Consider the following 27,318-nt stretch of genomic DNA (forward strand, 5'->3'; position numbering starts at 1 on the left):
CCCGGTGCGGCCCGGCCGGCTCGCGGGGCTCCGAGGCGAGGCCCGCGGCCGGCCGCATGAAGGACTGCGAGTACCAGCAGATCAGCCCCGGGGCCGCCCCGCCGCCCGCCTCCCCTGGGGCGCGCCGCCCCGGCCCCGCCGCGCCCCCCGGCCCGGGCCCGGGGCCCCCGCCGCCTGCCGCCGCGCCGCGCTGGAGCAGCAGTGGCAGCGGCAGCGGGAGCATCGGCCGCCGCCCGCGGCGCAAGTGGGAGGTGTTCCCGGGCCGCAACCGCTTCTACTGCGGCGGCCGTCTCATGCTGGCCGGCCACGGCGGCGTCTTCGCGCTCACGCTGCTGCTCATCCTCACCACCACCGTCCTCTTCTTCGTCTTCGAGTGAGTCCGGCGGCGCCCCGACCCCGCCCCTTCGGAAGCCCCGACCCCTCCGGTCCCCTCAGCTCCCTGCCGCGCACCCCTCCTGCCCAGCTCCTGCGTGGGCACGCCAGCCCCTCAGGGCCTCCGCTGGGCCCCCGGCCCTCTCCCACATCCCCGGGGGCTCCACCCTTCCCTGCACCTGCCAGCCACCTTCGCGGAGGCGAACTCCCAGCTCCTCCGGGGCCTGTGCCCTCCGCTCAGGATATACCCCCAGGCCTTCCCAGTCCCCTTGCATATCTATCTCTCCTCTGCCCTCCTGGGCCCTCTCCACCTACCCCCACACCCCATCCTCCCTCGCCCCTCTGGATGGCCCAGCCTCTGGCCCCCCCTCCCCCGCCCCCCCTTCCCCCATCCTTCCCTGCCTTTTCCTGGCACACTGCCTTTGCCAGCCTCTGCCGGGAGCACCACCCTCCCATATCCCTCCACAGCCCCATCCTCTGTGCCCTCTCAGAACCTGGCTCAGGCCTCCTGGACCTCCTCGCCCTCACCTCTCCCTCACCTCTCCCTTGGACCATCTCTTGTGCACCCCGTCTTTCCGACCCCTCCAGGTGACTTTGCTTTCTGGCCCTTCCAGACAACTTCTGAATTTCTTCCGTGTCCTTTGGCATTATATTCCCCATAACAAATCTAGCTGCCTTCTGGCGCTGTCTGTGGTCCCCTGTTATCTCTCTACGCTCAGCTCACACCTTTCCCCTTCGCTTTCCCTTCAGTCTTTTTCCCTCTAGGCCCTCAGGCAATCTTCCCAAACAGCTCTGGGCCTCTCAGGCCTCCCTTCCCTCTCCAGCACCTTCCTTAGTATCCCCAGCCCTTCCCAGCCTTCCCTGCGACTTTGCCAAGCCCCTGCCACCCAGCACCTCTGACCTCCTGGTTTTCTTTGCCTTCTCAAACATTCTGGAGCATACCCCCGGCCTGTCCCACAGCAAGAACAGCTGTAGGACCTTGTTACTTCTCCAAAGTCGAGAGTGCTTTGGTGTGACAGGTCTTATATGCCCCCGTGGGGGCTTTTGATCCCCAGTGACCCAGGATTGGCCCACACAGTATCTCTTTGGAGGAGGGGATGCTTGTCACTCCCTAGGGTCACATTTTCTTTTCTTTTTTTTTTTTTAAAGATTACTTATTTATTTATTTGACAGAGAGAGATGACAAGCAGGCAGAGAGGCAGGCAGAGAGAGGGGAGGAAGCAGGCTCCCTGCTGAGCAGAGAGCCCCATGCGGGGCTCGATCCCAGGACCCTGGGATCATGACCTGAGCCGAAGGCAGCGGCTTAACTCACTGAGCCACCCAGGCGCCCCCCTAGGGTCACATTTTCATGTCGGAAGTTTTCCAGCTTGGGAAACTTGGTCTCTAGCTTGAGCCATCTGCAGTGTGAGTCTTTGCACACACACTCACACTTCCCTTCCTTGTTCTCTCCATCTCTTGTGGTCTTCCTTAGCTGCAGTGTGGTGAACAGCTCCATTTCTGGACCCAGTGGGCCTGGTTCCAGGCCCAGCCCCACCACACCCCATCTACAGACTGTGTGACCTCAGGGCAGTCCTTCCACCTCAGAGCCCCAGTGGCCTCATCTATAAAATGGGGTTGATAATAGGTCATCATGAATGTGACACAAGGTTATGTGTGTAAGCTTTTGACCAGGAACAAGCACTTCATGCTGGCTGCTGCTGTTAGCTGTTGTCTTCAACATAAAGCACTTCCTAAGGGCCTGTGGCCACACTAAGACTACCACAAGACACCACCCCCAGAGACCCTTTCCAGCTGCCAGATCATGTATCTGCAACCTTGGGTTTCCCCTTGAAGCACGGTGAGAACTTTGTACAAATTAGCTTCTCCCTTTCCCCCTTGCTTTCTGAGTCAGGGTGGATAACAAATTCCAGGATAATGTAGCAAGCGGAAGCCCTGGGGAGCCCCCAGCCTCCAGCATGTTCCCTGAGCCGAGTTTCGGATCCATCTCAGTGGGCTGACCCCCATGAGTGTTTTGAGAGTTCCTTTTCCAGTATTCCTGGGGCTGCAGCCTGGGCGGGAGGAAGTTGACCCCCGTGACCCTGCAGCGTGGGGTTCAGTCAGTTCAGAAACGGGATTTTCTCTGGGCTGCATGGGTATCTTGGCTGGTGTTGGATTTATGCCCCAGAGAAGGGAGAAAGGAGGACTTCTGGGTTTGGGGAGGGCTTGTGAATCATCTCGCCTTGTCTCTGCTCTTCCTCACTTGGGCTGGTGGAGTTGGCAGAAGGGTTTGGGTTTGGGCTGAGAGCACCCCTGGGTTTGAACTGGGGTGAAACCTCCGTAGAGACCTGGCACGAGGGAACAATGTGAGCAAGCCCACATTCTTGCATTGCTCTGGGGGAAAGGGAGATGGCTCTCTAGGGCTTTTCTTTTCTTTCATTGTTTGATTTGGTAGATTATTGCGCAGGGCTGACAGCAGGGTGCCTGCCTTCTGCTGCACTTCCCACACCACACGGAGGCCAAAGCGCCCCTTTAATTCTAAGTCAGATCCTAGTCCCCTCCTGGAATCCTCTGTGGCTCCTGAATAAGAGCCAGAGCCCTGATAATGGGCTTCATCTCTGTCCCTCTCCTGCCACTTCCCCGCCCTCCTCCCAACCTCCTCCAGGCACATTGGCCTCCTTGCACATTCCTGCCTCAGGGCCTTTGCACTGATTGGAATAGGCTTTCTTTAGATAGTGTCAGTGGCTCATTCCCTCACTTCCCTCCTTCCCTGACTGTCTCTGTAACATAACAAACTGCCCCCCCCCCCCTTATCCCTCTTCCCTAACTGCTAATTCTCTGGAAGCACTTGCCACCATCTGAACATACTATGTGTATACTTTCTGCCAGTTTGTTGCCTGTCTTTTCACCACAGCAGGACTTCTTTCCCCTCACTGTTGTGTCTTCAGTGCCAGGAACAGGTCTGGTGTGTAGTAGGCATTCAGTAGAGGAAATACTTGTTGAATGAATGCAGAGTATTTGTGGAGGGCCCAGAGGCCCTAGTCCTGTCAGTGGCTGGCTAGATAACCTTGGATGTGGCTATGGGCCTCAGAGTCCTCTATAAAATCAGAGGACCAGGACTTGGTGTTTCTGAGGGTTCTACAAGTCTCAGACTGTAAGTCTCCATCCCCTAAAGAGCCTGGCTTTCTATAAACTGGTTGATTGTGATGTAGGTGACACAGAGAGCCCAGCTTTGTTTGAGGCTCAGACCCAAGGACCACTCAGGTGTTCAGAGCAGAATGTGTGGTGCCATTGGAGTTCTTTTTTTTTTTTTTTTTTAAGTCTTTCAGGTATTTTTTTTAAAAAGATTTTATATATTTATTTCACAGACATAAATCACAGGTAGGCAGAGAGGCAGGCAGAGAGAGAGGGGGAAGCAAGCTCCCTGCTGAGCAGAGAGCCGGATGAGGGGCTTCATCCCAGAACCCTGGGATTATGACCTGAGCGGAAGGCAGAGGCTTTAACCCACTGAGCCATCCAGGTGCCCCATCATTGGAGTTCTTGATCTTGGCAGTCTCTGCTCTTCAAGGGAAGGGCCTCTCTGGAGGCTATAGCCTCTGGCAGTGGAGGCTCTGGAAAGAGCGTGCAGATGTCCACACGTCTGCTTTCCGCAGCTGTGCCAGCTCCTTGGCTGAATCTGGCCTCCCAACAGCCTGTCATTTCCCGAGTAGGAGGCCCTCACCCCATCAGGTGCCACTCTCGCTTTGGGAGGGAGGACAGCACAGGACAGAGGTTAATCGTGTGGGTAGGCCTCAAAGTCAGCTCGTGCATAGGCTGTTCTCCAAACCAGCTAGGCTCGGGGACCTGAAAGCGCCGACCTAAATGCGCCAACCTAAATGCGCCAACCTGAGATGCCAGCCCTTGGAGGACAGTGGCAGTGCCTGGACTGTGCTCTTCATCCTAACCCCCTTCCCCTGATGACCCTTCCCATTCTTCAGATTTTAGCTTAGGCATGAGCTCCTTCAGCCAGGCTTTCTGACTGTTCAACTGTTTTCCTTTTCCCCATGTTAGCTCACATGGTCCTGTGTGGCTCCTCTCCGTTCACAGGTCTCTTTTCCCCAGGAGCCCGGAGCCTCATGGGGGGTGGGGAACAATGCTCTTGTTCACTGCTGTTTGGGGAAGGTGTTGCCTGGCATACCGAGGACCTCGCTAAATATTTGCGGAGTGAGTGAGTGAATGAACGTTGTCATGGATGGTCAACTCAAGTGAGTTGGTAGTGGCTTCCTGAAGCTTTGTGTTTAGAAGGATTCTGAGACTGCAGCTAAGTGCAGGGGTTAAGGGTGCTGGGATCTAGATCCCTTCCCTTAGTTCATTAAAAAAAAAATGTGCTGGGATCTATTGCTCATGTCTGCAATTGGCTCAGAGGGAAAGTGCAAGGATCAATTAGTGATGTCTGCTCTAGGCACTGGCCTAGGAGCTGTCTTTCTTCCTGGATGGCTCTCTGCACAGACGTGGTGCAGGAGATGTCATCTTCCGGGATGGCTCTCTGCAGAGAGGTGGTGTTTCTGGGATGCCAACACCTTGCCAGGTGCTGTAACCCTGTGCCCCAGGGAGCCCTCTGGGTATCTGCTCATCTCTCTCTTCCTCTCTCTCTCTAGCTGTCCCTTCCTGGCCCGCCAGCTGACCCTTGCCATCCCCATCATCGCTGCCATCCTCTTCTTCTTCGTCATGAGCTGCCTGCTGCAGACAAGTTTCACCGACCCCGGGATCCTGCCCCGGGCCACCGTCTGTGAGGCAGCGGCCCTGGAGAAACAGATCGGTGAGCCTCCGACTCTCCCAGCTCCTCACTCGTTGATTTGAGAGGAGGCCTGAGTTTCTCTTCCCGCACCTTGCCAGAGACTGAGGGCATGGTAGTCAGTAAGGCAGGCTGGAGCTGACCCCAGAGTGGAAACCCGTGCTAAACCAGTGAGCAACTTAGCAAGAGACGCTGGCAAGGGCAGGCTGCCGTGGCCGCCAGCTTAGTTCTGAGTGCTCACGGGGGCCGGGCGGGCTTTCCACCTGTCTACATGCATGATCTTTTGAATCCCTCCGTGATCCCATGAGACAAGGACTGTTGTTAGTCTCTTTCTACTATTACACTGAGTCTCATAGGAGTCAAGTAAGCGACCCAAGATCACCCGGTAGGTGGAGGAGCTGGGATGAGATCTCGTGCAGTCTAACCAGAATCTCTGCCCTTAAACATTTGTGTACTTAATCATTCTCTCAGCAGACATCGGTTGAACCCCAGTTATGTGCCAGGCCCTCTTCCAGATGCTGATGATACAGCAGTGAGCAAATAGAGGAAGCAATCCCCTGCCCTCTTGGAGCTGACGTTCCAGCAGGAGAAGGACAGTTAACAGTTAAACATCTAGGATGTCAAAGAGAAGAGCAGGGAGGAAGGAGGAGAGCTGGGGGGAAGGTAAATGGTTTTAAATAGGGTGATCAGGGAAGGCTCTGTGAAGGAGGTGACTTCTGAACAAGGTTTGGAAAGATGAGGGACTGAGCTGCGTGGGTATCTGGAGGTATCTGGAGGTATCTGGTGTAGGGAGTGGGCTCATTTAGAGTAGGCGATCCGGGAAAGCTTCTAGGAGGAGGTGGTACTTGACAGGAGCCCTGAATGGTGTGATGGGAGCCAGTAATACGCAGTCCGGAAACAGTGAAAATGAAGCCTGGAGCAGTGGACAAGCTGATGTGTTTAAGCAACAATAGGAGGACTGGTGTGCTAGAGAGAACCCATGCTCCCAGGCACCCAGACAGCCCTTGATTCCTCCCAGACCCGTGCGAGTCCCCCTGGGAGGCTGGGTGCTGGGGCCAGGATTTTAGTCTTGGCTTGCTGCACCCCAGCTCCTTCCTGGGGAGAAGTGACGTGGCTGTTTACACACTTCAGGGGCTTCCGGTCCGTGGTCAGTTCCTTCCCTTAACAGGGTGGCTTCCAGACAGGCTTTTAAGCATCTAACTGGCCTTGAAGAGACCCGGTAGCCTATAGATGTCAAGAGTCCGAGGCATCCATCCCTGGAGGTGGTTCTGCTGGTTCCCTGGAGCAACTCGGGAGGGTGGGCAGGAAGGGGAAGGAGGTTCTCGCTCTTTGTTCTTCCTCTCGTTCCTCTGTCTAGGCCTGTCCTTGGCCACACCCTGGGTCACGCTGTCTTCCTCCGCCTGCATCAGCTTCCTCTCCCCCTTTTACCCTAGGCCCCTCACCACTTGGCCCCCGAGACCTAATTCTGCTCCTTCTGAATCCGCCAGGCTGACCTGAGCAGTCCACCTGACAGCAGGGGAGGCCCTGCTGCCCAGCGGCAGCCCGTTTCTCCTCCCTCCAGGTCGGGGCTCATCCTGGGGCACGATTATGCTCCGGCTCAGCCTGAGCTTGGATATCTGGCCACCTGGAGTCCTCTGGCCTGCTGGGAGCGGTGAGGGTGATAATGACAGCTGTAATCCCCCATGTGTGGGGAGCGCTTGACCCTGTACCGAGTGCTTCCCATCCATTATCCCCACAAATCCTCCCAGCAGCCCTGCTGTGCTGATGCAGAAACTGAGGCAAGCTGGCACATGGCCAGGGAGTGGAGGCACGGAGACGGACCATGTGCCTTGACTCCCAAACCCCTTGCTTTCTCTTCTGAGATGGCCTCAGGGACACATCTCCAGTCTTTGGGGGCCACGCTGTCTTCATTCTTATGTCTCAACCCAGGTGTTCTGTACTCTGCGACGCTTTCATGACCTCAGATGGGCCAGACCTTATGTGACACATTCCTTGAGCTCCTTGTCCTTTTTTTCTTGGCCCTGCCACCTTGCATGGTGATTGTTACAAAGTTGTTGGGTAGGCCCAGCAGCCTCTTCTGGGTCTTGTTCACCTAGTCGGCCGCTTAGAGGGTCCAGGGATGTTGGCTGAATGGATGAGCCTCTGTAGAGGCCCTCCTTGATGTCCCCAAGTGATTGATGGAGAGATAGTTGGAAGTTCTCCCAATTAGGCATTATGGCTTTAATCATGTATGTGTTAATTCTATATGCTGACTCCTGAGCACAGGGGGAGGAGGTGGGAGGCCGAAAACAAATCTGGTGTGGACCTTGCCTTCTGGTGGTTTCTAGGCTAGCTCTGTCCAAAGTGATGTAATGTATGACCACCTGCCAGTGCACAAGGTGTGACCATACCTGCAGGTGTGACCAGCTGCCCCAGGTGAGATTAGGCTTTGGAAGAGGATCCGAGAAACCAGGAGTATCTTCGGCCTGGAGGGTACCGAGAGTCTTCACCAAGAGACGCCTTGAGTCAAAGCTTAAAGTTTGGGTGGAAATCAGGCATGGGAATATATGTGAGGGGAGCCCTCCAGGCAGACGGAACAGAGGAGGAGAAGGCAGAGCCGGCAGGACGGGGGACAGGCATGGAACCCCGAGAAGGCCCTGTTGGCTGGAACAGAGGAACACTTCAGAGAATTAGAGAAGTTCTGGTTGGGGAATGGAGTGGAAATAGTCACGTGAGGCCCTAAATGTCAGGGTTGGAGACTTTCTTTGAGAAGAGCTGCCAAGCCTGGAAAGTGACATCTTTTAGGCCTTTGAACTCTGAAACTTGAACAGGAGCCAGATTTGAGGGTGGGGCCAGGAGGTGTCTAATCAGAAAGAAATATATTTTTTCAAAGAGGACTAAGGTCACTAAGCCTTTTTGAGAAGATTGGGGACCAGCTCTGAGGCGGATGGTGCTGTTCATGCAAACGTGAACTGATGATTACCGGGGCCCATGCAAATTGGGGGCTTCTCACTTTGGCCCCATAGGCCAGCAACGCCAGCCCAACAGGCTGTAGCCCAAGGCTGCCACCCTGCAAAGACTGTCTGAGGTGGGCTGACCAGCTCCTCCCAGCCTTGTGTCCTGGGAAACCTCTCAGTCATAGGCAGACCAGGGCGGTTGGTCACCCTGGTCTGAGATCTTTACTTGTCAGCTGGCGAGCCATGCAGCTGGGTCACCCTACAGGGCCAAATAGAGTCCAGGTGCTCTGGAAAGTTGGAAAAGAGGTAAGCTAACATTGCCCACAAGAGGTTCCCAGTCTGAAGGGAGACGACAGAAGCATCCAGATTGGAGTGACAGACACTGACCTAGACACGTTTACAGCTCACAGAACATGCATAAAGCCTGCCTCTCCCTCCGGCACCACCCAGCAGGTCACAGATGCAGCCCATCTGGGCCAAAGTTTCTCCCTCAGGTCCTTCTGAAGCCCACTGCCCTAGGGCAAACCTGCCTCATTTGCTTGCTGGACTGGCTCTGCCGACCAGGCCCCAGCACCTGGCTTCTTCCTGCAATCACATTTCTCTCTCCAAGACCCAGATTTGGCTCCAGCCCTCCCTGGCTTAGAATTTGGGTGACTCCCTTGTGGCCTCAGCAGCATTTCCTGAAGTTTGGGCATTTGGGTCCAGCCTTTATGATTTTAGCCTTTTTGTCTCTCATCTTGTACCTTCATTTCCTCAGTATTTTCCTTTAAGGGACTTGTGTTTAATAAGGGACTTGTGTTTAAATGTATCTTAACAAGGAAAATTTATATCACCCTTATAAGCAGAGAGCCTCTTACTCTGAATAGAACATAATCATAAAAACCAAAGATAACAATGTTACAGAATTCTTAGTGGTTATAGTTGCCTGCAGAAATAAGGCCTGATCACAGCTCTGAGGTAGTAGAAGTTAATAGTTTTCCCCTTGATGGAGTCACAGGCTTGAAAGAAAATTGAAAAGGGAATAACTTTCTGTTCACGTGAATCAGTGTTATGTGTGCTGTGAAAGGAAATAGATCTTCTTCCACCCTCTGGAAAACGAGCCCCAGGCTCAAGGCCAACCTCAGTGTACCTGCCCCTGCCCCCAGGACCCCCCAACCAGGCTGGGCGCAGTCCGTGCCTGTGTTCACGCAGCCCCCCTGCCCTCTCTCCCCGGTGAGCCCGCCGGGTCATTCCTCCTGATCCGGCTTAATTGGGCCTCCCCTTTTGTTGCTTCCTTGAATGCCACCAGGTATTCAGTATAGACACCAGTAATACCATTAATCCATGAGCTTTTCATCTCTCATTTGCATCACTATCTCCCAAGTCTGATAGGGTTATTATCCAGTGAGGAACTGAGGCTCAGAGAGGCTAGGCAGCTTCCTCAAAGTCACCAGCCAGCAAGTGGCCAGGCCAGGTTTCACAATGAGATCAGACAGGCCCCAGAGTTACCGGACTTGACTCACTGGGCCTCTCACGCCAACTCTAATTACTCACTTTACCCACTCTTTCTGCCCTCCGGCCAAGCTCTTCTTGTGTCCTCCAGCCTGTCCCTCAACGGTAGGTAGGTGGTGGGCGTTCAGTAAACCTCTGGAGTGAACAGAAACGGTCAGGCGGGGATTACAGGGACCCACGGCCTGGGCACTGTAGCTGACCGAGAAGCTGGGGGGACCACAGCCCTGCATGTGTTTCTTACAGAGGTGGGGGCAACGGAACACCAATTGTCAGGACCCAGCAAAGCAGGTGGCAATCCCAACCTTCCTTCGCTAAAGTCTGTTCAGTAGCTCGTGCCAGCTGCTGGGGTCCCTGCCAGCCCCGGGGCTCCCGTCACAGAGCCAGCCATCAGGCTCTGACTGCAAAATGCCAGCCTGCCCCCCTCCACTGGCTGCGGTTGGGGTGGGGAGACCCATTGCATGCCCCTGGGTGAGGGGGAAACTTTCTCGGAGCAAGTCATTGGCTTCTCCCAGGTGTTCACTGAGGATCAGCCTTGCCCCTCCTGACCACATCCCCAGGGGCTTTCGAGTCCCACCTGCAAGGCAGCAGGAAGGCCTTGCTGGCGTGAAAGGGCCTTTTTACTTCTTGGGACAAAGCCTAAGGCAGAAAGCCTTGGAGAAGATCTTAGATTCCTTTCTGGCAGAGATACCATCTCTCACCATTCTTCCTTCTTTTCTTCAACAAATATTCTCTAGACTGGGTGAACAAAGCAAAGGTGGCTTTTTTTGTCTAGTTTAAAGGAAGCACGAGGCCCAACCTGGGGCTTGAACTCATAACCCTGAGATCAAGAGCCAGATACTCTACTGACAGCCAGCCAAGCATACCTCCCCCACCCATTTTCTCCTAATTTTTATTTTTAATTTATGTTTAAATTTCATTTTTTTATAAATTTATTTTTCAAGGTTTTTGTTCTCTGTTTTTTGTTTTTGTTTTAGTGGGCTCCGTGCCATGGAGCTCAAAGCAGGGCTTGAACTCATAACCTTGATATCAAGACCTGAGCTTGTAGGACACCCAGGTGGCTCAGGTTAAGCGTTAAGCGTCTGCCTTCGGCTCAGGTCATGATCCCAGGGTCCTGGGGTTGAGCCCCGAATCGGGCTCCCTGCTTAACAGGATGCTTGCTTCTCTGTCTCCCAGTCCCCCTGCTTGTGTTCCCTCTCTCACTGAGTCTCTGCCAAATAAGTAAATAAAAAAATAAAATCTTAAAAAAAAAACAAAACAAACCCAAGCCGAGATCAAGAGTCAGATGCTCAACCGACTGAGCCACCCAGGAGCCCCAAGATTTCACTTAATTTGATTTGATTTGAAGTACTCTATACCCAATGTGGGGCTCACACTTAAAACGCTGAGATCAAGAGTTGCGTGTTGTACTGACTGAGCCAGCCAGGAGCCCCTTAAAACAATTTTTTAAAGGAACCATATTTGACTTATCTGCATGTATTTGCCTCTTCTCCCCTCACCTGCCACCCAGACCTTGTACACTATCGTGACACAGTAGTTGGTAGTGTTTGAGAGAACGTTCGGAGGACAAGGATTCTAATTCCAGCCCCACCTAATACATACTAAAGCGGAATCCATTTCCTCACCTGTAATATGTGGGTGCAGACCCGCTTGCCCAGCCCAGAGCATCTGGACATATCAGTGTACTTTGAAATTGCTTTTCTCTATGGAAATTTAAGAGGCTGAGCCCTGTGGTCAAGAGTAAGGGGATGGGTCCTGGTTGCTGGCAGGAGTGCTTGAAGGCGGGGTCTGAGGCGGAGACGGGGTCTGGGATGGAGGCCTGGTGGTGATGAGACCCATGTCCTGGTCCGCATGGTCTGGCCTGAGAATAAACAGTGCGACAGTGGCTTGCCTTCTTCCCAGGTGGGGGCCTGTCTCCACAGTGGCATCCCTGCAAAGCCTCCTTTAACCCAAATTGTTGAGTGCATCTGGGGACTCCCTTGCTCTAGGAGGACACTTTCTCTCCCCCGCCCCCCACTATTAGCAGCCCAAGGAAGTTGGGTGTGCAGAGCTTCACTTCCTCTTTCTCCGAGTTCTCAAGAGGAGGAAGCTTGGCCCGGGAGGCCACAATATGCTGGTCAGAGTCTTCCCTGCCTGAGGGCCTGTGGGAACCCAGGGAGGAGTCCAGGAAATTTTCTCCTCTTTCTTTAGGTGGGTCTGTGGCTGCCCTTCACTCACAGATGAGCTGGGTTCTGAAGTTTGGTAAATAAGTTGTTTGGAATATAAGTTTTTTCATAGAAAGAATGATAATAATAATGGCTCGTGTTCCTTTAGCTTTGACCCAGTGCTAGATGTTTTGCTAATAAGCTCCCTTGCTGAGTTCTTGCTTCGTCTTCCTTCACAACACGAGGAGGCAAGTTTGATGATGTCCCTTTTTTTTTTTTTTAGCAGATGAGGGCACAGAGAAGTGAAGCCACTTGACCCACATCACGTCCGTGACTGTGGTTGGGCCACATGTCCGTCCGGCTCCAGATCCTGTGTCCGAGCCTGGAAGCCAGCCGTGGGCAGGGATGGGAGCTGGACCTGGGGCCCATGGGGTAGGGTTACAGGTTGGGTCTGGAGTAGCATCAAGAGTTTTGGAAAGAGCTGGAGAATGCTGCATGCTGGAGTGTCCCGGAATGAACTGTGTGGCAGGACTGTGACTCTAGTGCCAGGCTCAGGGCTGTCCTGCGCCGTCTCACTGAGCACTCATCATGGCCCTGTGAGACAGAGATGGTCTTCTCTCCGTTTTATGGATGAGGAAATTGAGGCTCCAGGAAGTGAAGGGACTTCCTTTGGTAGCAAGTGGGTAGCAAAATCATGACTCAAACCTAGTTTTGCAGACCCCGGAGCCCGTCTCTTGTGACCCCTCTGAGGATAGCTGTTAGTAAGTACTCATCAAGTGCCGGTTCCTGTCCAGATACTGTTTCTGATCCTTCCGTGAGCCTTCTAGGCAGTTACTTGTCTGCTTTTTCAGATGCATCCACAGGCTTACAGAGGTCCAGAAACTTCCCTCAAACTTCCCTCATGGCACTAGCTCATAAATGGAAGGGTCAGGATTTGAACCTCAGGCCTTACCAAGTCCAGAACACATATTCTCTCCTCTGTGCCCGCTCCTTCATGGTTCACAGGCCCGGGAGGGCCAGTGAATTCCCCATCCCTGCCCTCAGGGGGCGTGCTGTCTAGGTGGTGAGACAGCACCACACACCGCAGTCCGATCATAGGCCCGCAGGGAGCAGGCGCTCTGTGCCAGGCACAAGAGCCTCCACGGCAGCAGTGCTTGGACAAGCCGCTGGAAGACTGGACAGGGACCAGGAGAGTCCTGGTGAACAAGGAGCAGGCAGGGGCCAGGGCTTGATTGGAAGAGGGGGTAGGAAGCCAAGGCTGCAGGGAGTCAGGGAGAAGAGCAGTGAGAGAAAAGCCAGGAGCAAAGGTCGGGCCCAACTGTGGAGGGCCCTAGTGTCACGACAGGAAGCTGTCCTTTCTGTGGGAGGCCGGTGAAGGCTTGTAACCCAAAAGGGGTAATTTAGAGAAATGTGGTGTGTGCAAGGGGGGTTGAAGGCAGAGGGGCTAGAAGCAGGGAGCCTTCTGGGGAAGCTGTTTGGTGATGGGGGCCTGGCCTCGGTTTGGGTACTGGGAGGAGAGTGAAAGACTATGAAGGAAGATCTTGATGAGACCTAGCGACTGGCCAGGAAGGGGTAAGGGAGAAGGAACAGTCTGCAAAGGGTCTCCGAACAGAGTTTCCCTGCCTCTGCCCCTCGGTGGCTCTGTGACCTTGGGCAACTTCCCTAACCTCTCTGGTCCTGTTTTCTCATTTGTGAACTGAAGGGGTTAGAAGAGAGGCAGGCAGTGAAGGGACATTATCAACTGTCCACTCTGTGCTAGGATTATATGTGTTATATGTTATATGTTCTTTGAAGTTCTTTCCAGCTCTTGGCTTGTGCAGAAATAAGGAACCAGGCAGGATTATATAACACTTACTGTGACACTTTAAAAATGTACAAAAAAGGGGGCACCTGGGTGGCTCAGTGGATTAAAGCCTCTGCCTTCGGCTCAGGTCATGACCCCAGGGTCCTGGGATCAAGCCCCGCATCAGGCTCTCTGCTCAGTGGGGAGCCAGCTTCCCTCTCTCTCTCTGCCTGCCTCTCTGCCTACTTGTGATCTCTGTGCCAAATAAATAAATAAAATCTTAAAAAAACATGTACAAAAAGACCTCCAACCCAAGTTTTGGAAACTTGGGTTCACATCCTGGTTCTTCCAACTTCCTAGCTGGGAGTGGCCTTGAGTATGCACTTCGCCTCACTAAAAAAGGTCTTCTTAACTGTAACCTGGAGGGAGTAATGATAGCCTTAGCTCCTGGGACATTCTCAGTGCTCAAGGAGACACTATGCACCATGCTCAACACATAGTAGGTGCTCAGTGAAGCGCTGCCTCTTCCTTTCTCTTCGTAATTCTGTCCACTTTGAGTCTTTGCTTTGTGCTACTTCCTGTATATTAACGAATTTAACCCTCACAACAACCCTACGATAGGGATACTATTATTTTTTTTAAGATTTTATTTATTTATTTGATAGAGAGATCACAAGTAGGCAGAGAGGCAGGCAGAGAGAGAGGGGGAAGCAGGCTCCCTGCTGAGCAAAGAGCCTGATGTGGGACTCGATCCCAGGACCCTGAGATCATGACCTGAGCCGAATGCAGAGGCTTTAACCCACTGAGCCACCCAGGCGTACCGGCGGTACTATTATTACCCCCATTTTGGTGATCAAAGAAACAGGCACAGAGAGAGTAAATGATTGGCCATGTCAGACATCTAGCAAATGATATTGGGAGAAACGCAGCCAGTAAGAGGTGAGGCCAGGATGCACGCTCTATTCTACCTGTTGCTTCCATTTTACAGTTGAGAAAACCGAGGCTCAGAGACATTCCCTTAACTTCAGCATGTCACATAACCAGGGAGAAGCAAAACCAACTTTCAGAGTGTGTCCACCATCCTCACACCCCTGCCCTTTACCCTGCCGCTGGTTTTAAAGAAAAAATGTTCGGGTGTTTAGCTCCATTTTAGACACGCAATGGTTCGGGGAATGGCAAGCAGCCTAGCAAGAGTCTGTTTGGTAACTGGAATGTGAGACCCAAATCCGTTTGCTTCACTGATGCGTGCCAAGCGCCTGGAATAGTGCCTGGCACCTGGTAGGCGCCTGCTCGTAAGTTAGCGTTGGAGGCACGTGGCCAAACTGGAGGTACCATCTGGGGAGTGGATCCGGTGGAATCAGCGGCTGGGAGTGTTGCTAAGGGGTCGGGATCACGGGCAGCCTCACCGACTCTCAAAATTCTATCCAGGAAGGAGCCACTGCTTTGAGGACTTTGGTCCTTTGAGGCCTGGGGGACCAAGAGGCTCAGTGGGTAGAATTGTGGGCTTTTGCCTATGGCAGAGCAGGATTCGGATTCCTGCTCGCCAGTATCTGAGCTTTGTGACCTCAGACAAGTTACTTAAAACTTTCTTTTTGATATGTTTTCCCTGAAGTGTAATGGGCTTACAAGACGTGTACAAATCCCAAGTGTTCTGTCTGCTGAATGTTCACAAATGGAACACACCCATGTAATTGGCACCCAGATCAAGAAACACTGTATGAGCGGCATCCCACAAGGCCCCTTGTTCCTCTTTCTGGTCAGTATCGCCCCTCCAAGAGTGACCGTGATTCTGACTTCTACCACTGTAGATTACTTTTAGTTGTTTTTGAACATTTTGTGTTCTTACGTGTGTGGTTTCTTCACTTTACACAACATTTATGAGATACGTAAATATTCTCTGTGTCGTTGACGATCGTTCATTCTTTGCTGTCTAGAACTCTGTTGTGTGACTATACTACATTTTGTTAATCTGTTCCACTATTGATGGGCCTCTGGGTAGTTCCAGGTTTTGGCTGTTATGGGAGTGTTGCTGTGAATATCCCTGTACGTCTTTCGGGGCACATCAAATCATGCACATTTCAGGGTGCCTGGCTGGCTCAGGGCACACGATTCTTGATCTCGAGGCTGTGAGTTTGAGCCACACATTGAGCATAGAGTGTACTTACAAATTTCTTTAAAAAAAAAAAATCATGCACATTTCTATTGGGGAGATACCTCAGAGTGGACTTGCTGGGGGTGCCTATGTTGAATTTCAGGGGTTGATGCCAAATAGGTTTCCGAAGTGGTTATATGAGATTTCTAGTTGCTTTACATTTTTGCCAATACTTGATTTTTAAATGTTTTTCTTTCGTTGTAGACATTCTCGTACATGTGTATAAAAAACATATGATGGTTTTTATTTGCATGTTTCTGATGACGAATGAGCATGAGCACCTTTTCAAATGCTTCTTTTTTTTTTTTTTAAGATTTTATTTATTTATTTGACAGAGAGAGATCACAAGTAGGCAGAGAGGCAGGCAGAGAGAGAGGAAGGGAAGCAGGCCCCCTGCTGAGCAGAGAGCCCGATGTGGGACTCGATCCCAGGACCCTGAGATCATGACCTGAGCTGAAGGCAGCGGCTTAACCCACTGAGCCACCCAGGCGCCCCTTCAAATGCTTCTTAGCCATTGGGTAGCTTCTTTTATAAAATGCCTGCTTGAATCTTTTGTGCACATTTGAATTGAGTATTCTGAGCTCTTTCTTACTGACTTATAGGAATTCTTTTATATTCTGGTTACAAATCCCTTGTCCATGGTCAAATAAGCATATTGTAAATATGCTTCTCCTCTGAAGGTCACTTTTTCATTCTTTTAATCAAATCTTCTTTAAGATGAATGGAAGTTCTTTTTTATTTTTTTTTTTAAGATTTTATTTATTTGTCAGAGAGAGAGTGTGTGCACACAAGCAGGCTCCCTGCAAGGAGCCCAGTGTGGGACTCGCTCCCAGGGCCCTGGGATCATGACCTGAACTGAAGGCAGACACTCAACAGACTGAGCTCCCCAGGTGTCCTTTACAGAAGTTCTTTTTTTTTTTTTTTTTTTTTAATGTAATCTCTACACCCAACACAGGGCTTGAACTCACAACCCCGAGATCAAGTATTGTACTCTTCACCAATTCAGCCAGCCAGTTGCCCTAAACACAAGATCTTAATTTCGACATAGTGCAGTTATATCAAATCGCTCTTTTATGATTTGTCCCTTAGTTTCAGAAATCTTTGTCTACTCCAGAGTCATGAAGTTGTTCTCTTATTATTTTTAATCCAAAACTTTTGCATTTGGAATGACAATCTGAAATTGAATTTGCATTTGGTGGGAAATGGGGGTACAGAAACATTTTCCCCCATCTGTGTACACAGTGGACTTAGCCCTGTTTGTTGGGAGAAAACCATCTTCCTTCAGGTCATTGTGACTGTGGCGTTGGCATGAACCCCTTGATCATTTACATGTCGGGTCTCTTTCTGGATTCTCTTTTCTGTTTTGTTGATCAGCATTTCTTTTTTTTCTTTTTTTCTTTTTTTTTTTTTTTTAGATTTTTTTTATTTTTTTGACAGAGATCACAAGTAGGCAGAAAGGCAGGCAGAGAGAGAGAGAGGAGGAAGGAGGCTCCCTGCTGAGCAGAGAGCCTGATGTGGGGCTTGTTACCAGGACCCTAAGATCATGATCTAAGCCAAAATCAGAGGCTTTAACCCACTGAGCCACCCAGGTGCCCTGGTCAGCCTTTCCACCCTTGCACCCAAACCAGGCCCTTCTTCAATACTTGCACTTTATCATTCTTTTTTGTTGTTGTTGTAAAGATTTTATTTATTTATTTATTTGACAGAGATCACAAGTAGGCAGAGAGGCAGGCAGAGAGAGAAGGGGAAGCAGGCTCCCCACTGAGCAGAGAGTCCCATGCGGGCCTTGATCCCTACCTTGGGATCATGGCCTGAGCCGAAGGCAGATGCTTTAACCCACTGAGCCACCCAGGTGCCCCGTATCATTAGTCTTGATATCTAGTCATGTAGGTCCTTTAGCTTTTCCCTTCAGGAATGCCTTGGCTATTCTTTGTTCTTTGCATTTCTGTATAAATTTTAGATTGAATTTGTCAATTTCATTCCCCTCCACCCCAAAAAACATAGTGGGATTTTTGACTGGCATTATGTAAATGTACAGGTTGATTTAGGGAGAATAAATCCTTTTTTTTTTTTTAAAGATTTTTTACTTATTTATTTAACACAGAGAGAGGTGACAAGCAGGCAGAGAGGCAGGCAGAGAGAGGGGAGGAAGCAGGCTCCCTGCTGAGCAGAGAGCCCGATTCGGGGCTCGATCCCAGGACCCTGGGATCATGACCCGAGCCGAAGGCAGCGGCTTAACCCACTGAGCCACCCAGGTGCCCCAATAAATCCTTTTCTAATGCTGAGTTTTTTAACCCATGAATACAATATATTTCTGCATTCCATTGCCTCTTAAAATTTTTATTATGAAAAATTTCAAGCATACAGAAAAGTGGGAAATACAATGAATTTCTGCATGTTCACCATCTAGATTCAATAGTTGTTCTTAATGTCTCTTATTTGTATCATATATACTTAAGAATTATTTTTTCTTTAATTTTTTTAAAGATTTTTTTTTTTTAAAGATTTTTAAGTAATCTCTCTACCTGCCATGGGGCTAGAACTCACAATCCTGAGATCAAGAGTCACATGCCCTTCTGACTGAGCCAGCCAGGTGCCCCTGTACTTATGATTCTTATTAAGCCATTTCATAGCAAATCATAGACATTATAGACACTTTATCCATAAATACTTCAACATGTATCTTCAAAATCTAGAGACAGCCTCCCACATGGCCACAATTCCTTTATGACAGCTAGGAAAATTAATAGTTCCCAAATTTCTAATATCCCTAAGTCTTCCCAGGGCTCTTTCTCAAAGTTGTGTAAAGCCAGCGCTGTGAGAGCCAGTGTGTAAAGCTTTAGCACGGGGCTTGGCACACAGCTGCTTTCAGCAGGTGGTTGTGGATCTTAGTATCTGTCCCTGCCTTGGGCCCGCATTTTTTTTTTTTTTAAAGATTTTATTTATTTATTTGACAGACAGAGATCACAAGCAGGCAGAGAGGCAGGCAGAGAGAGAGGACAAGCAGGCTCCCCGCCGAGCAGAGAGCCCGATTCGGGGCTCAATCCCAGGACCCCGGGATCATGACCTGAGCCGAAGGCAGAAGCTTTAACCCACTGAGCCACCCAGGCGCCCCTTGGGCCCGCATTTTATCCCAGTGGCTCGTTCCCAGGAAGTAGCTTCCCTAAGGCTTCTCTTGTCCCTTCAAAGCAACAGTGGCTTCACACCCGCCCCCTCCCACCCAAGCTGGCGCTCCTGGCTCCAGGCTTGAACATCCCCCATCTTCCTCTCCTCCCATCCTCAGATAACACAGGCAGTTCCACGTACCGGCCACCGCCTCGGACCCGGGAGGTGATGATCAACGGGCAGATGGTCAAGTTGAAGTATTGCTTCACCTGCAAGATGTTTCGGCCACCCCGGACCTCACACTGCAGTGTCTGTGACAACTGTGTGGGTAAGTGGGAGGCAGCAGGGAGCCACATGACTCTGATCTGATTTCCAGGGTCTGGGAGGGACAAGAATCTGGGAACAGAGTTCGAGCTGATAAGGTGAAGAGCTGAGCCAGGATTGGAAGCTCCTGACCCACCACTGCAGTCGTTGCTGGGGAACCAGAGGCTGTTTTGTCTCGTCTCTGTGCCCGTCAGAGGCCCCGCGGCCCTGATGAGGACTGAGGGTGTGCCCCTGGGAGGCTGTCATAAGGGAAATGCTATGCAGGAGGACCCAGGCAAGCTGAGCCATGGTGACTGTGCACAGTCCCTCGGCAGTGAGCTCCTCACATTAGCTCAGCACTCCCCAAGTGACAGAACAGCAGGGAACACCCATGACGGTAGGCGGGGAGGGGGTGACTCAGTGAGCATTACTCATCCCTGAGAATCCGCCCCACCCGCCCCCTGTGAAGAGTGCTGGCCCTGGTGTGAGGCCTGCAGTGGGCTTGTCATCCATATTCTCACAGAGGACTTTCCTTACCAGTCTGGGCGTGACCCCTGCCCTTGGGGACATAGTGCTGGTGTGAGCTCAGCCCTCTGCTCGAGCCTCTCATGCCAGCCTGCCGTAAGTGACAGAGTAGCCTGGCCCCTCCCTGGGCCTCTAGTTCTAGAACAAGGAATGGGGATCATTGGTCCATGTGGCCAGGGTCATAGGCCAGGCAACAAGTACTTTTTTGTGGATCTTTGTACCAGGCACTGCTGGACCCTGGGGATCAGCTCAGTGTGAGGCCAAAACAGGCCCCCTCATGGAGTTTACAGTTGAGCAGGGGTCCTTGGGCAGGCCACTTATTATAAATAAGTATGAAAACATATGGGTGAAGAGCTGCAAAAAATAAGTCACGGGGCAGATAACAGAGCCCTCCCCCATTTGGGATCAGAGGAGGCTTTCGTAAGGAAGTGGCTTTGCAGCTGAGACATGATATCCATGATATGAGACATGCAGCTTAACCAGGTGAAGAGACCGAGAATGTGAGGCGCTAGGAACCTGTGCAGAAAGGTCCAGAAGTGGGGGGCATCCGAGGACCTATGAGTGGGCCAGTGCAGAGAAGAGTCGGGGTGAGGAAAACCCCAGCTGTGGCATGCAGCCTCTAAACACCTGTGCCGGTTGCAGGCCAGGCATACTAACCCATCTCCCCTGGCCCCTTTCCAGAACGGTTTGACCATCACTGTCCCTGGGTGGGCAACTGTGTGGGGAGACGGAACTACCGCTTCTTCTATGCATTTATTCTCTCCCTCTCATTCCTGACGGCCTTCATCTTCGCCTGTGTGGTCACCCACCTGACGCTGCGTGAGTGGGGGCTGGGGGTAGGAGGGAGCGGGGAGGGGCAGGCCAGCAAGCTCAGCCAAGTCAAGGGGCTGCGGTCACCATCTCTCTGAGCTGTGCCCTGTCCTGTTTTTTTCTTCCCCAGGCTCTCAGGGAAGCAACTTCCTCTCCACTCTGAAGGAGACACCAGCAAGATATCCTTTGTCAGCTGGTGGGAACAAGGCCCCCTCACTGGGGTGGGTCCCCACACCTCCTGGAAACAGGGGAATGGTGTAGAGCCAGTGTTTGTCCTCAAGAATAATCTGCTGTCCCAGCTGCTTCTGCTCCCGCCCAGGCTAGAACTGATCCTCAGTGGCCTGATCAGGGGGCTGGGGTGGCGGAGAACTCTCAGGAGCCACAGTCCCTGTCTTCCCTTAGGACACCAAGCTCCCTGAACTGTGTCCTGTGTGGGTTTCTTGGTGCCTGGAATCCTCATTTCCCTCTGCTGTCCATCACCCATTCTGCCCTTAAAGGGGCTCTCAAGCCCTCCGTAGGGACCAGGAGTTGATCCTGCTGAGAAGTGGTGAGCGGACAGGAAGGTTACAAACTCCTTTTCTTTCTAAGGAAATAGTTCATAGAAGGATAGTGGAGAAAGATGGGGCGTGGCCAGCTCCCAGGCTCAAGGGAGGCTCCCAGCCCTGTCCCCATGTGGGTCCTTGACCACCCTGCTCACTGTGCTGGAGTTGGTGATCTGCTTCTTCTCCATCTGGTCCATCCTGGGCCTCTCAGGGTTTCATACTTACCTCGTCGCCTCCAACCTGACAACTAACGAAGACGTGAGTAGGGCTGGAGCCACCCCTATGCCTGGGCAGGGTCCTGGGAAGGAGGCAGGGTGAGGGGGCTTATGGCGGCCACAGTGCACCTGACTCTTGGGCTGCTGGGGTCACATGGGTGGAGATGGAAGGCCACCAGATGTTGCCTTCCAGTGCTCATGGCTTGGCCCTGGGAGACCCAGTGCAGGCTTCTAAGGCCCCTACATGCCTCGGGCCCTTGGCACGGGCTTTCTCGCTAACCCAGAGGCAGTGCTGCCCTGTAAGCCATTACACTGGCCAGCGTGTGACGGTTTCCAGAGTTCTTTTGGGTTCCTTTTGCCAACTCTGAGGCAGAAGGAAAAGGGATGCTTTTCTCCCGTTTGATGGCTGAGTGACTTGCTCCAAGGTCACACAGCTGGAAAGGGACACAACCAGGGTCATGGCCAGAAGCCAAGGTTGGGCCTTGCTGTGCCCCCACCACACTGCCCTTAGAGCCAGAAGAGCTGTGACGGTTGTCAAGGTATCTGTGGGGCTCCCTTATTGAGGGAAACAGTGAGGACAGGACCGTGAGGCTGTCTTGCAGATCACCAGCAAGCATTGTTTGAGCACCCCCTATATGCCTAGCCCTGGGCTGGCCCTGACATCACCTTCCTGGTCTCGCAAACAGTAAGAAAGCAAACTTTTGAGAGCATCTGTGCCCAGGCCGCCATCACATACTGCTCAGAGGCCCGTGACCAACAGAAAGTACATTTTTTCACCTCAGCCTCTCATTCTGGAAAAAAAACTGAGCACTCCTGTTGGGGGATCGTGTGCTGGGTGACTGGTACTGAGCAGAAATGATCTCAGCCAGCATCTCCCAAGGCAGTCTCTAGATCTTCGGCATGTTCCTAGGGGTTAAGTGGAAAGATGTGTGATGGACAAAAAAGTTTGGAAAACTTTGGGTTAAATCCAAGCAGGTATCCTTCCTTGCTAAACTCCCCGGGGCCTTTGATAGCTGGCTTCGCGAATCTAGAGACGGGCAGGATTTCATCGAATGCTCCACTGATGGTATCTGAGTTCCCTATTTTTCCAATGAGGACTGAGATCCAGAGAAGTGGCCTGCCCAGGGTCATCAGTGTGTCGGCGGCAGGGCCAGTGTTCACAGGCAGTTCAGCCTGAGCCCTGGCCCCTTGCATGACCTTCACTCGTAGGTGGCTGGCCAGAGAAGAGAGGCTGCACCCAGAAGGTTGCCTTTGGAGACTTCTCTGGCTGGGCTGTGTTTTCTGTTCTGATTAGGGCTTCTTCCTCTCTGCCAGGGCCCTCCCACATCCAGCAGTCCCCCACACTCACTGAATAGCCCGGGTTAAAGGCACATTCCCTCCAGTAATCTATCCAGAGCTGGCTTCAGAATTCACCAGTTTTTCCCAGCCTCTAGGAAATAGAAAGCAAATGGAAGCAAAAGGAGGTACCTGACTCAGACCTCCTTCCTGCCGGCAGATCAAAGGCTCATGGTCCAGCAAGAGGGGCGGTGAGGCCTCCGTCAATCCCTACAGCCATAAAAGTGTTATCACCAACTGCTGTGCTGTGCTCTGCGGCCCCCTACCTCCCAGGTAAGCCAGGGTGCCAGAGAGAGGTCGCAGGGCCTGGCCTGGCCAGTGCGGGGCAGCCCTGTGAGTCCACAGCTCTCAAAAGAGGTTCTGGATGCAGCAGACCTCTTCTCACACCACAGAAACCCTCTGTGCACCATCCCCTGCAGAGTGCACTCAAGGCGTTTGTCACATAAAAGAATTCTATGTGATTGTTAATCACATAAGCTCATTGTAGAAAAAAATTAAGTGTAAAATATTAAGAAGAAGAATATTAGATATCCCGTTATCTTATTCCCCAGGGATCACCACAACAAATGTTTTGGCCACCCTTGAGCAACCCCTCCCTTCTGGTGCTGATGGCCTCCATGGTCCCTCCTGGCAGGAAGAGCCCTGGTGGCTCAGGCCCACTGGGCAGTGCCCTTCCATCTTCACACTAGGGGGCACCAGAGTGCCAGAACAGGAGTTAAGTTGCAGTGGCCCCTGCGGATGGAGACTTCACACACTGTCCACCCGACCCCATCCCCCACCCCGATTCTGTCATGCTTGCGATGGCAGGGTCGGTAACAGTGGGCGTCTCGCTCTTTCATCCTGCTCTTCCCCTTCCCCTCAGCCTGGCTCTATGGCAGCCAGATGGCCAAATGGGCCGCTTGGAATGAAGAGTGAATAAATCCAGTGGCCAAAACCAGGTGTCCAGAGTGCAGAGAGGGCCTTTCTGGAAGGAAAGGGTCTTGAACCCTCAACTGGAGATCAATTCCCCTTTCTCAGGCTTTGTAGGACTGGATTTTTCCTTGGCTGGGAAATGAACTCTGCCACTCAGTCCCCGGCCTGCATCACTGGTGTTGGGCAGGGGCCCTCACGTGTCCCCTCTTGTGTTTTGGAAGCCTGATCGACCGAAGGGGATTTGTGGAGCCTGACACGGTGTTGCCCTCACCCATCAGGAGCGATGAGCCAGCCTGTGGAGCCAAGCCCGACGCCAGCATGGTAGGAGGCCACCCCTGACCTGGGCTCACACTCGCCACCTGCTGGCCTGTCCACCCCTCCGCACTCACCTGCCGCCCTCCACACCTGCCGGGACCCTCCCCATTCCACCCAAGGGAAGCAGAGCTGCCAAAGACTCTCGTATTTATTTCCCACCCTGCGTGGCTTTCCCCACACTTCCATGGCTGTACCCTCTGCTCCCCAAACCCAACTTCCCACAGCCTTGGGCCCGAAATGCCCCCCAGCTGATTAGTGGCAGGAGTGACAGGAGAGAGAGGCCAGGGACCCTGAGGCTGCGAGGGGACGTTGCCAAGTCTCTGGCTGTGCCAGGGCAAGCCTCGCGTGAGTGAGGGAGCCGACTGAGTGCGATACCTCCCAGGTGGGGGCGCTGCTGGGTTCTGCTCAGCCCGGGGCCTGGGGGTGAAGCGGGACCCAGGGGCATTCTGCTCTGGACAGCAGGCTATAGAAGATGCCGCCTCTGTGGGCTGCTGTGCTGTGTGGGCTCCTTCATTCCTTCTGTGATAATCATTGTTCTTCTGTTTTTGTTCTTGTTTTCTGTATGGAGTTGGCCAATAGGATAGAACTGGGGGTACAGATAGAAAGGGCGGGGGGGGCAGGTGGACTACAGCCTGTGTCAGAGGAAGCGACACCAGCCAGCCAGGTACCCAAAACCTCAGCTCCTGCATGGTCCTGGGCCACACGCTAGGAACTGGGGGCCTTGACCTCTTGCTGCCCGTGGCGGGTTTCTCTAAGAGATTCCAGTCTGGCCCCCCATCTCTCTCCCAAGTCGGTTCTTGGTCTGGGCGGTTGTACTCATGCTGGCAATACTTGAAATGGGTTTATTAATGCTGGGTATTTTGCACAATTTTATAGACCTCTTTTCTACGTAGCATTTTTTTAAACGGAAGAAGAAAAAAAAAAGTCAGCCACGTTGCTATCTGTGTAGTGCCAGGTTAAGGATTATCAGAAGGCAAGTTGGTTTTAATAAATTTATAAGAGAACTTCTGGCTGTGAACGTGTGAGTGTGAGTGTGTGTGTGTTCACGTGTGCTCCTGTATGAATATGGCTGGCTCCCATTTCCCTACATCCCCTAGGCCGCCCCTCTCCCCGCCATCCCCCTCCGGCGTCAGCCAGCAGCAGCAGGAGCAGCCTGAGCCATGGCCACAGGGATCCCGTGCCTTGATCACAGGAGCCCCCTGGGTTCCCGCCACAACTCAGCCCCTTTCCTCCTGTCTTTGCTTCCTCTTCGGACATTAGGAAGCCTGGGACCTGCCCAGACAGGCTGAGGCTGGGCGTGGTGGATGGGGTAATGGCTATGGGGAGCGGCTGCCGTTCTATAAGCCACACTCCCTCCTCTGGGCTCTGAGTGTGGGACCTAGTGCCAGTGGCCAGAAGAGGGGGAGTCTCTGCCAACTGGAGGACCTCGTCCAGAGAAAAGGGAGGAAAGAGCAGGGTGGTCCAAGAGGCAAGTGAAGTTTGGCCGAAATCTGGGTCAGAAACTCAAAGAATGTCTCTTCTCTGCTGGAAATTATAGCTTCTTGTCGAAATAGATAGGAAATTGTCCCACCCCCTCCTCGGCCCTTCAGGTGGCCTGAAGCCCTTGGAAACCGCTGAGGAAGTCCTCGCGTCTTGCCCTTCCTTGCTGCAAAGGCTAATGGGTCACAGACAGCTGAGAAAGGGCAACCCCAGAGGGTCCCCTCTGGGAGAAGCAGCTCTACCCTAGTGTCAGGACCCTGGGCCAGGCTACAGTGGGGAGGGAGCTGGCTAGAGGAGGGGGCTCCCATGTGCCTTTTATTTAAGCCAGTATTCTTTGTTCCTGCTTGTAATAAAATTTTTGTTTTTAAGAGTTGATTTGCTTTGGTTTGGTTTTTGTTTGCTCTTTCTTTGCTGAGGCTCCAACTGGCAGCCAAACTCGGTCTTTCCTGGGGAGGCAGGAGGCAGGAAGCCCAGAGATGCAGCTAACGTGCTCCTCTCCTGGCTGAGTCTGCCTGCTTGAGGTGGAGCCAGGGGGCGAGGTCCCCATAGGCATGGAAGAAGAGGCCATCCTGGCCCCTCCTTATCCCCTCCGTTTTTCCCCTGCCTCGGGGACTTGGAGACTCCCAAGTTCTTTTTCCTTGCTGTGTTTTCACTCAGATCCCCAGGGACTGCCCAGCTAAGAAACCGTTTCTGAGACCGTAGTTTCCAGTTTGTGAGTCAGAGCCTCCCCGGCCCCCAGCCCCACCTGGGCAGCAGGGCCCAGCCAGACAACTCATAACTCCGGCCCGCCTCTCTGGTATCTCCCCCAGGAGGACACCTGTCAGGATTTTGCCATCTCCTGCACAGCCTGAGGGGAGCTAACAGGCCTCTTTGCAGAGGGTTAGCTGGTAAGAGCGTACCTCCCCCGTCAGCCAGCACTGCCCGCTCCCCTCACACACCATCTCATCCTCATCGCATGCCTCGCCAACCCCGTGGAGCCCATTCATCTGTCTGGTGTGTGGTGTGGTGCGTGTGCTGGCGGTGGTAGGGCCGCCAGGGCTTCCCCCCCAAACAGAAGGATCGGGGCCTGAGGGTGGGGCTAAGAGCCCAGCCCTGCTCTGGACTGAGGAAGTAGCTTCACGCAGAGCCGCTCTCCCACTCGAGCAGGAGGTGAAGGGTGAGGTTGGGGAGAGGGTGGCCTTCCTGCTCTGAGGTGCTGGGGCCTGTCCTGGTGGTGTCCTGGTGTGCAGGAGCCCTTAGTCACTAACACTTGTGTCCTGGCTTTCTGTCCCTGCTGAGCTCTCTCCTGCTTCGTGGCCTGCCGCCCAAGCCTCGGCCCTTCTGTGGGGAAGAGGCAGGTGCTGGGGTAGCAGCTGTCCCCGCCAGCAACGCTGCAGGCCCCCTGCCCCGTCCTCGCGAGCCCGCTAACCCTCTCTCTTCTCCTTCTTTGCTGTCCTGCTGGGATCTCCAGTGTGTGCGGGGGCTTAAGGACCTCCTGAGGACCGCTGCTCTCTGCCTCTCCAGGAGCGGCCCGAGGGGAGCCAGGCACCCGGCCCCTCCACCTGCCTAACCTGTGGCCCATCTGCCACCGTCTGTGCCTACAGGGTCTGCCCCCAAGCCTACCCCACACGTGTGCTCTCCAGAGCCCCCCACTCCAACAGGGGGCAAGGGCCGGCCTCTTGGCCCCCACCCCCACTCCATGCCAGCCAGAGTGTAGAAAGCCATATCGCAGCTGTCAGCACAATGATACAATACTCTGCTGAAACTTGCCCCCCTTCCACTTCGCGTCCCCTTCCCCAGATCTGTAAGGTGTCGAGACTCTTCAGGAATCTGGCCTTACAGCCTGCCCCCTTCCAGAATCAGGCATAGCCGTACTGGGGCCGAGCAGGTTTCTTCAGGAGCCTCTGGGGTGTTGGTTGAGGACGCTGCTGAACAAGTTTGGTGACTGTTCTAAGCACAACCGGTTTGACACTGTTCCCACGGCCCCTCCATCCCCACTACCCTGAGTAGGTAAGATGCAAGGAAGACGCCTGTTCCCTTTGCCCCAGGCGCTGAGGGCCTGAGCTAGCCAGCCGGGCTGGCCGTTCTTCAGAGGACCTCCAGGGAGCTGGGCTGGGCCCCGGAAATCTGCCCAGTCCACGGCTGGGGGCCGCTTGTCTGCTGTCCTGTACCT

The 27,318-nt window shown here is 53.0% G+C and overlaps 1 protein-coding gene across 1 annotated transcript; it reads left to right on the forward strand.

Annotated features, from left to right (window-relative positions):
- Window positions 1–6: 6 nt before the first annotated feature.
- ZDHHC18 (zinc finger DHHC-type palmitoyltransferase 18) lies at window positions 7–25,539 on the forward strand. Its single transcript, XM_059376768.1, has 8 exons — window positions 7–373; window positions 4,986–5,146; window positions 18,909–19,058; window positions 20,240–20,377; window positions 20,499–20,547; window positions 21,066–21,168; window positions 22,621–22,733; window positions 23,594–25,539. Exons 1-8 carry the CDS (start codon window positions 57–59, stop codon window positions 23,709–23,711), a joined length of 1,149 nt encoding a protein of 382 aa, XP_059232751.1. The 5' UTR covers window positions 7–56; the 3' UTR covers window positions 23,712–25,539.
- Window positions 25,540–27,318: the final 1,779 nt, after the last annotated feature.

Source organism: Mustela nigripes, chromosome 14, assembly GCF_022355385.1.
Source record: "Mustela nigripes isolate SB6536 chromosome 14, MUSNIG.SB6536, whole genome shotgun sequence".
Taxonomy (NCBI): Eukaryota; Metazoa; Chordata; class Mammalia; order Carnivora; family Mustelidae; genus Mustela; species Mustela nigripes.

Excerpts from the sequence above, each read along its gene's own strand:
- ZDHHC18 (XM_059376768.1), top strand. The coding sequence starts at position 57 with ATGAAGGACTGCGAGTACCAGCAGATCAGCCCCGGGGCCGCCCCGCCG. Across the intron at positions 5,147-18,908 it reads GGCCCTGGAGAAACAGATCG|ATAACACAGGCAGTTCCACG; the intron begins GTGAGCCTCCGA and ends TCCCATCCTCAG. Across the intron at positions 19,059-20,239 it reads TGTCTGTGACAACTGTGTGG|AACGGTTTGACCATCACTGT; the intron begins GTAAGTGGGAGG and ends GCCCCTTTCCAG.